The following is a 10074-nucleotide window of genomic DNA, read 5'->3' on the forward strand; positions in this document are numbered from 1 at the left end:
ATGTATTCTGCCGCTGTGTACTCTCTGTTTAGGGCCAAATAGCATTCTAGTTTGCTCTGTTTTTTGTTAATTCTTTCCAATGTGTCAAGTAATTATCTTTTTGTTTTCTCATGATTTGGTTGGGTCTAATTGTGCTGCTGTCCTGGGGCTCTGTAGGGTGTGTTCGTGTTTGTGAACAGAGCCCCAGGACCAGCTTGCTTAGGGGACTCTTCTCCAGGTTAATTTCTATGTAGTTGATGGCTTTGTTATGGAAGGTTTGTGAATCGCTTCCTTTTAGGTGGTTGTAGAATTTAACGGCTCTTTTCTGGATTTTGATAATTAGGGGGTGTCGGCCTAATTCTGCTCTGCTCTGCATTATTTGGTGTCCTACGTTGGACACAAAGGATATTTTCGCAGAATTCTGCATGCAGAGTCTCAATTTGGTGTTTGTCCCATTTTGTGAATTCTTGGTTGGTGAGCGGACCCCAGACCTCACAACCATAAAGGGCAATTGGTTCTATAACTGATTCAAGTATTTTTAGCCAGATCCTAATTGGTATGTTGAACTTTATGTTCCTTTTGATGGCATAGAATGCCCTTCTTACCTTGTCTCTCAGATCGTTTTCCACAGCTTTGTGGAAGTTATCTGTGGTGCTGATGTTTAGGCCAAGGTATGTATAGTTTTTGTGTGGTCTAGGGCAACGGTGTCTAGATGGAATTTGTATTCTTGGTCCTGATGACTGGACCTTTTTTGTCTAACTGAGATATCCTGTCAGGGCCCAGGTCTGACAGAATCTGTGTATAAGATCTAGGTGCTGCTGTAGGCCCTCCTTGTTTGGGGACAGAAGCACCAGATCATCAGCAAACAGTAGACATTTGACTTCAGATTCTAGCAGGGGGAGGCCGGGTGCTGCAGACTGTTCTAGTGCCCGCGCCAATTCGTTGATATATATGTTGAAGAAGGTGGGGCTTAAGCTGCATCCCTGTCTCACCCCCCGGCCCTGTGGAAAGAAATGTGTGTTTTTTGCCAATTTAAACCTCACATTTGTTGTTTGTGTACATGGATTTTATAGCGTTGATTATTTTTCCCCCAACACCACATTCTGTTAATTTGTATAGCAGACCCTCATGCCAATATGAGTCAAAAGCTTTTTTGAAATCAACAAAGCATGGGAAGACTTTATTCTCTCTCCCCCCAGTACCCCCCCCCCCCAACACCTGTTGTCTCTGAGTCTTCAGTAGTCTACTCTCCCCTCAGTACCCCCCCCCCAACACCTGTTGTCTCTGAGTCTTCAGTAGTCTACTCTCCCCTCAGTACCCCCCCCCCAACACCTGTTGTCTCTGAGTCTTCAGTAGTCTCCTCTCCCCTCAGTACCCCCCCCCCAACCCCTGTTGTCTCTGAGTCTTCAGTAGTCTCCTCTCCCCTCAGTACCCCCCCCCCCCCTCCATCTCCTCTCTCTCTGAGTCTTCAGTAGTCTCCTCTCCCCTCAGTACCCCCCCCATCTCCTCTCTCTCTGAGTCTTCAGTAGTCTACTCTCCCCTCAGTACCCCCCCCCCCCCTCCCCAACACCTGTTGTCTCTGAGTCTTCAGTAGTCTACTCTCCCCTCAGTACCCCCCCCCCCAACACCTGTTGTCTCTGAGTCTTCAGTAGTCTCCTCTCCCCTCAGTACCCCCCCCCCATCTCCTCTCTCTCTGAGTCTTCAGTAGTCTCCTCTCCCCTCAGTACCCCCCCCATCTCCTCTCTCTCTGAGTCTTCAGTAGTCTCCTCTCCCCTCAGTACCCCCCCCCCATCTCCTCTCTCTCTAAGTCTTCAGTAGTCTCCTCTCCCCTCAGTACCCCCCCCATCTCCTCTCTCTCTGAGTCTTCAGTAGTCTCCTCTCCCCCCCATCTCCTCTCTCTCTGAGTCTTCAGTAGTCTCCTCTCCCCCCATCTCCTCTCTCTCTGAGTCTTCAGTAGTCTCCTCTCCCCCCCCATCTCCTCTCTCTCTGAGTCTTCAGTAGTCTCCTCTCCCCCCCCATCTCCTCTCTCTCTGAGTCTTCAGTAGTCTCCTCTCCCCCCCCATCTCCTCTCTCTCTGAGTCTTCAGTAGTCTCCTCTCCCCTCAGTACCCCCCCATCACCTCTCTCTCTGAGTCTTCAGTAGTCTCCTCTCCCCCCCATCTCCTCTCTCTCTGAGTCTTCAGTAGTCTCCTCTCCCCCCATCTCCTCTCTCTCTGAGTCTTCAGTAGTCTCCTCTCCTCTCAGTACCCCCCCCCCATCTCCTCTCTCTCTGAGTCTTCAGTAGTCTCCTCTCCCCCCCCATCTCCTCTCTCTCTGAGTCTTCAGTAGTCTCCTCTCCCCCCCCCCATCTCCTCTCTCTCTGAGTCTTCAGTAGTCTCCTCTCTCCCCTCCCCCCCCCATCTCCTCTCTCTCTGAGTCTTCAGTAGTCTCCTCTCCCCCCCCCATCTCCTCTCTCTCTGAGTCTTCAGTAGTCTCCTCTCCCCTCAGTACCCCCCCCCCCAACCCCTGTTGTCTCTGAGTCTTCAGTAGTCTCCTCTCCCCCCCCCATCTCCTCTCTCTCTGAGTCTTCAGTAGTCTCCTCTCCCCTCAGTACCCACCCCCCCCCCAACCCCTGTTGTCTCTGAGTCTTCAGTAGTCTCCTCTCCCCCCCCCCCATCTCCTCTCTCTCTGTCTTCAGTAGTCTCCTCTCCCCCCCCATCTCCTCTCTCTCTGAGTCTTCAGTAGTCTCCTCCCCCCCCCCCCCATCTCCTCTCTCTCTGAGTCTTCAGTAGTCTCCTCTCCCCCCCCCAACCCATGTTGTCTCTGAGTCTTCAGTAGTCTCCTCCCCCCCCCCCATCTCCTCTCTCTCTGAGTCTTCAGTAGTCTCCTCCACCCCCCCATCTCCTCTCTCTCTGAGTCTTCAGTAGTCTCCTCTCCCCCCCCATCTCCTCTCTCTCTGAGTCTTCAGTAGTCTCCTCTCCCCTCAGTACCCCCCCCCATCTCCTCTCTCTCTGAGTCTTCAGTAGTCTCCTCTCCCCCCCCCCATCTCCTCTCTCCTGCGAGTCTTCAGTAGTCTCCTCTCCCCCCCCCCCATCTCCTCTCTCTCTGAGTCTTCAGTAGTCTCCTCTCCCCCCCCCCCCATCTCCTCTCTCTCTGAGTCTTCAGTAGTCTCCTCTCCCCCCCCCCCATCTCCTCTCTCTCTGAGTCTTCAGCAGTCTCCTCTCCCCTCAGTACCCCCCCCCCAACCCCTGTTGTCTCTGAGTCTTCAGTAGTCTCCTCTCCCCCCCCATCTCCTCTCTCTCTGAGTCTCAGTAGTCTCCTCTCCCCCCCCATCTCCTCTCTCTCTGAGTCTTCAGTAGTCTCCTCTCCCCCCCCATCTCCTCTCTCTCTGAGTCTTCAGTAGTCTCCTCTCCCCCCCCCCCCCCAACCCCTGTTGTCTCTGAGTCTTCAGTAGTCTCCTCTCCCCCCCCCCATCTCCTCTCTCTCTGAGTCTTCAGTAGTCTCCTCTCCCCCCCCCCAACCCCTGTTGTCTCTGAGTCTTCAGTAGTCTCCTCTCCCCCCCATCTCCTCTCTCTCTGAGTCTTCAGTAGTCTCCCCCCCCCCATCTCCTCTCTCTCTGAGTCTTCAGTAGTCTCCTCTCCCCCCCATCTCCTCTCTCTCTGAGTCTTCAGTAGTCTCCTCTCCCCCCCCCATCTCCTCTCTCTCTGAGTCTTCAGTAGTCTCCTCTCCCCCCCATCTCCTCTCTCTCTGAGTCTTCAGTAGTCTCCTCTCCCCCCCCATCTCCTCTCTCTCTGAGTCTTCAGTAGTCTCCCCCACCCCCCATCTCCTCTCTCTCTGAGTCTTCAGTAGTCTCCTCTCCCCCCCCCCCCATCTCCTCTCTCTCTGAGTCTTCAGTAGTCTCCTCTCCCCTCAGTACCCCCCCCCCCAACCCCTCTTCTTATGTAATATGTTTTGTTCCATTCTAAAGTAAGTGGGAGACGAGGGACCTGCTTTTTCTCTCTGTTGTTTGTGAACCACATGAATATATAGCCCTACACCACCAGGTAACATGAATGTATATCCCTACACCACCGGGTAACATGAATGTATATCCCTACACCACCGGGTAACATGAATATATAGCCCTACACCACCAGGTAACATGAATATATAGCCCTACACCACCAGGTAACATGAATGTATAGCCCTACACCACCAGGTAACATGAATGTATAGCCCTACACCACCAGGGAACATGAATATATAACCCTACACCACCAGGTAACATGAATGTATATCCCCACACCACCAGGTAACATGAATATATAGCCCTACACCACCAGGTAACATGAATATATAGCCCTACACCACCAGGTAACATGAATGTATAGCCCTACACCACCAGGTAACATGAATGTATAGCCCTACACCACCAGGTAACATGAATGTATAGCCCTACACCACCAGGTAACATGAATGTATAGCCCTACACCACCAGGTAACATGAATGTATAGCCCTACACCACCAGGTAACATGAATGTATAGCCCTACACCACCAGGTAACATGAATGTATAGCCCTACACCACCAGGTAACATGAATGTATAGCCCTACACCACCAGGTAACACGAATGTATAGCCCTACACCACCAGGTAACATGAATATATAGCCCTACACCACCAGGGAACATGAATGTATATCCCTACACCACCAGGTAACATGAATGTATAGCCCTACACCACCAGGTAACATGAATGTATAGCCCTACAGCACCAGGTAACATGAATGTATAGCCCTACAGCACCAGGTAACATGAATGTATAGCCCTACAGCACCAGGTAACATGAATGTATAGCCCTACAGCACCAGGTAACATGAATGTATAGCCCTACACCACCAGGTAACATGAATGTATAGCCCTACACCACCAGGTAACATGAATGTATATCCCTACACCACCAGGGAACATGAATGTATAGCCCTACAGCACCAGGTAACATGAATGTATATCCCTACACCACCAGGTAACATGAATGTATAGCCCTACAGCACCAGGTAACATGAATGTATAGCCCTACAGCACCAGGTAACATGAATGTATAGCCCTACACCACCAGGTAACATGAATATATAGCCCTACACCACCAGGTAACATGAATGTATATCCCTACACCAACAGGTAACATTAATGTTTAGCCCTACAGCTATGTGGGGTTCCATGCAGTTACATCATTACGGATGGAGAGCAACACTATCCTCCCCTGTCTAGTTAACATAGCTGGAGGGATGAACATAAAGTCCTGTGTGTGTGTGTGTGTGTGTCCATTGTGTGTGTGTGTGTGTTGTGTGTGTGTGTGTGTGTGTGTGTGTGGTGTGTGTGTGTGTGTGTGTGTGTGTGTGTGTGTGTGTGTGTGTGTGTGTGTGTGTGTGTGTGCGTATATAAAGTCATGTAGCCTGCAGGTTGTGTTAGTCATTCAGATCGTCTGGTTCAAGGTTGAACTCTGAATCGTCTCTTTCTCCTCTCTCTGTCTTCTCAGATGTCAGTGTATGTGACTTGTGGTGTTTGTTGTGTAATCCCGACTACAGGATCTCTCTGTCTCACCATGTGAGGTTCCATCGTCACCATACAGGCAGTGTCCAATGTCCAGTACATATATACATATCTAGTACATATAGTATATGTTCAGTAAATATAGTTATATATAGTACATGTTCAGTACATATAGTACATGTTCAGTACATATAGTACATGTTCAGTATATATAGTTACATACAGTACATGTTCAGTACATATAGTACATGTTCAGTATATATAGTACATGTTCAGTATATATAGTTACATACAGTACATGTTCAGTACATATAGTACATGTTCAGTACATATAGTACATGTTCAGTACATACAGTACATGTTCAGTATATATAGTTACATACAGTACATGTTCAGTACATATAGTACATGTTCAGTACATATAGTACATGTTCAGTACATATAGTACATGTTCAGTACATACAGTACATGTTCAGTACGTATAGTATATGTTCAGTATATATAGTTACATATAGTACATGTTCAGTACATATAGTACATGTTCAGTACATACAGTACATGTTCAGTACATATAGTACATGTTCAGTACATATAGTACATGTTCAGTATATATAGTACATGTTCAGTATATATAGTTACATATAGTATACGTTCAGTATATATAGTTACATATAGTACACGTTCAGTACATATAGTACACGTTCAGTATATATAGTTACATATAGTACATGTTCAGTATATATAGTACACGTTCAGTACATATAGTATATGTTCAGTACATATAGTACATGTTCAGTACATACAGTACATGTTCAGTACATATAGTACATGTTCAGTACATACAGTACATGTTCAGTACGTATAGTACATGTTCAGTACATATAGTACATGTTCAGTATATATAGTACACGTTCAGTACATATAGTTACATACAGTACATGTTCAGTACATATAGTACATGTTCAGTATATATAGTTATATATAGTACATGTTCAGTATATATAGTTACATACAGTACATGTTCAGTACATATAGTACATGTTCAGTACATATAGTACATGTTCAGTACATACAGTACATGTTCAGTACATATAGTACATGTTCAGTACATACAGTACATGTTCAGTACGTATAGTACATGTTCAGTACGTATAGTACATGTTCAGTACATATAGTACATGTTCAGTATATATAGTACACGTTCAGTACATATAGTATATGTTCAGTACATATAGTACATGTTCAGTACATACAGTACATGTTCAGTACATATAGTACATGTTCAGTACATACAGTACATGTTCAGTACGTATAGTACATGTTCAGTACATATAGTACATGTTCAGTATATATAGTACACGTTCAGTACATATAGTTACATACAGTACATGTTCAGTACATATAGTACATGTTCAGTATATATAGTTATATATAGTACATGTTCAGTATATATAGTTACATACAGTACATGTTCAGTACATATAGTACATGTTCAGTACATATAGTACATGTTCAGTACATACAGTACATGTTCAGTACATATAGTACATGTTCAGTACATACAGTACATGTTCAGTACGTATAGTACATGTTCAGTACGTATAGTACATGTTCAGTACATATAGTACATGTTCAGTATATATAGTACACGTTCAGTACATATAGTACATGTTCAGTACATATAGTACATGTTCAGTATATATAGTTATGCTTTATATAGTTGTGCTTCTCCACCTGCATTGCTTGCTGTTTGGGGTTTTAGGCTGGGTTTCTGTACAGCACTTTGAGATATCAGCTGATGTACGAAGGGCTATATAAATAAATTTGATTTGAATTTGATTTGAGTTATATATAGTACATGTTCAGTATATATAGTTACATACAGTACATGTTCAGTACATATAGTACATGTTCAGTATATATAGTACACGTTCAGTACATATAGTACATGTTCAGTATATATAGTTACATACAGTACATGTTCAGTACATATAGTACATGTTCAGTATATATAGTTATATATAGTACATGTTCAGTATATATAGTTACATACAGTACATGTTCAGTACATATAGTACATGTTCAGTACATATAGTACATGTTCAGTATATATAGTTACATACAGTACATGTTCAGTACATATAGTACACGTTCAGTATATATAGTTACATATAGTACACGTTCAGTATATATAGTTACATACAGTACATGTTCAGTACATATAGTACATGTTCAGTACATATAGTACATGTTCAGTATATATAGTTACATATAGTACATGTTCAGTATATATAGTTACATATAGTACATGTTCAGTACATATAGTACATGTTCAGTACATATAGTACATGTTCAGTACGTATAGTACATGTTCAGTACATATAGTACACGTTCAGTATATATAGTTACATATAGTACACGTTCAGTATATATAGTTACATACAGTACAAGTTCAGTACATATAGTACATGTTCAGTATATATAGTTACATATAGTACATGTTCAGTACATACAGTACATGTTCAGTACGTATAGTACATGTTCAGTACATATAGTACATGTTCAGTATATATAGTTACATACAGTACATGTTCAGTACATATAGTACATGTTCAGTACATATAGTACATGTTCAGTATATATAGTACATGTTCAGTATATATAGTACATGTTCAGTATATATAGTTACATACAGTACATGTTCAGTACATACAGTACATGTTCAGTACATATAGTACATGTTCAGTACATATAGTACATGTTCAGTACGTATAGTACATGTTCAGTACATATAGTACATGTTCAGTACATATAGTACACGTTCAGTATATATAGTTACATACAGTACATGTTCAGTACATACAGTACATGTTCAGTACATATAGTACATGTTCAGTATATATAGTTACATACAGTACATGTTCAGTACATACAGTACATGTTCAGTACGTATAGTATACGTTCAGTATATATAGTTACATATAGTACATGTTCAGTACATACAGTACATACAGTGCCTTGCGAATGTATTCGGCCCGCCTTGAACTTTGCGACCTTTTGCCACATTTCAGGCTTCAAACATAAAGATATAAAACTGTATTTTTTTGTGAAGAATCAACAACAAGTGGGACACAATCATGAAGTGGAACGACATTTATTGGATATTTCAAACTTTTTAACAAATCAGAAAACTGAAAAATTGGGCGTGCAAAATTATTCAGCCCCTTTACTTTCAGTGCAGCAAACTCTCTCCAGAAGTTCAGTGAGGATCTCTGAATGATCCAATGTTGACCTAAATGACTAATGATGATGAATAAGGCTGTGGTGTAACAACATGTGTTGACAGGGAAGGGGTCTGAATACTTTCCAAACACGCTACATATTACTGTTCAGGAGTCATCTCTGCTTCCTAAAGGTCAGAGGTCATAAGGGACATAAGTTCCCACGTGGAAATCTCAGTCAATTGAGCTATTGTGAGAAAGGTCACACAGTCTTTTTTCCATCCACGTTTTCTCTTTTCAGTCTGGATCCCGAAAGGTTTGTTTGGGGCGGGGGGGGGGGGGGGGGGGGGTCAGGCTGTGGCTCTTAACTATTTCTCTCTCTCTCACCCATCTCTCTCTCTCTCTCTCTCTCTCTCCCATCTCTCTCTCTCTCTCTCCTCTCTCTCTCTCTCTCTCTCTCACACACAGCTCCTGTAGAACCCCTACTCTGTAAGTTTGCAGATGGAGGACAGAAGAAGAGGCTGAACCAGAACAAGTACCCCCCAAAACGGACAACCATGGACCAGAGATGGAGAGGTGAGATGCAACTGTCATGACGTTGGCCTCTTTGGGTATAGCAAGCCCCATCCCGCTCTCCCTGCCTCCCCCTTGCCTCCTTCAACTAGGTTGCTGAGGTCAGAGAGACGTCGTAAATTCCTGAGGATCTCCTCATGGACACACAGTATAGAGAGAGTAATTTTCATAGAGAACAAAGCAATTCCTTCCACCTCACAGAACTTGAGGTCCGAACAAATTTCATGTTCCGGAGAAAGTATAAAAGATCAGTGAAGAATCCAGCTACGAACTGGTCCATTTGGCACAACTTGGGGGAAGTTCATGGGAGACGGTGTGGCCACATTAACATAACGCTGTTTATATAATAGCCTCAGATATAAGGTTTCCATCTAATTGTTGTATAAGATGAATGAGTGAGGATGATACTGTTTGTAAAATTGTGTAATGTGATTTTGGACTGTTTAATGAAGGAAATCTCAAAAAGGGGATTGGAGTTAACTAAATCAGAGGACCCGCCCCTGAGCCCAGTTAGGGTCTGGCGTCCTGGGACAGGCCTCTTCTGCCATTCCGAATAAAACCCAACTTTGAGAAATTATCAGCAGACCATGTTTCTCTCCGTTAGGAGGGGGACAAAGGTTGTAGACCATTGCTGAATCTTTAACCATCACACGTGGTTAAATATCGATAACCGACAGAATAAGAACAAGTCTTTGATATTAATTACTAGTCTGCAGCTCGGAATTCGGTATCATTGAACGCGAAGAACGACAACCGACGAAACATTCATTATATAACAAAACGAATGAATGT

At 43.6% G+C, this 10074-nt stretch overlaps 1 protein-coding gene across 1 annotated transcript in view; it reads left to right on the top strand.

Annotated features, from left to right (window-relative positions):
• The window catches only part of LOC116360985 (RNA-binding motif, single-stranded-interacting protein 3-like), a 61624-nt gene that overhangs the window by 21887 nt on the left and 29663 nt on the right, over positions 1-10074 (top strand). The window contains exon 2 of the mRNA XM_031815842.1: positions 9178-9285. Coding sequence (XP_031671702.1) covers positions 9278-9285 — 8 coding nt within the window. The 5' untranslated portion in view covers positions 9178-9277. The remainder of the gene's footprint in view (positions 1-9177; positions 9286-10074) is intronic.

This window comes from Oncorhynchus kisutch, unplaced genomic scaffold, assembly GCF_002021735.2.
Source record: "Oncorhynchus kisutch isolate 150728-3 unplaced genomic scaffold, Okis_V2 scaffold648, whole genome shotgun sequence".
Taxonomy (NCBI): Eukaryota; Metazoa; Chordata; class Actinopteri; order Salmoniformes; family Salmonidae; genus Oncorhynchus; species Oncorhynchus kisutch.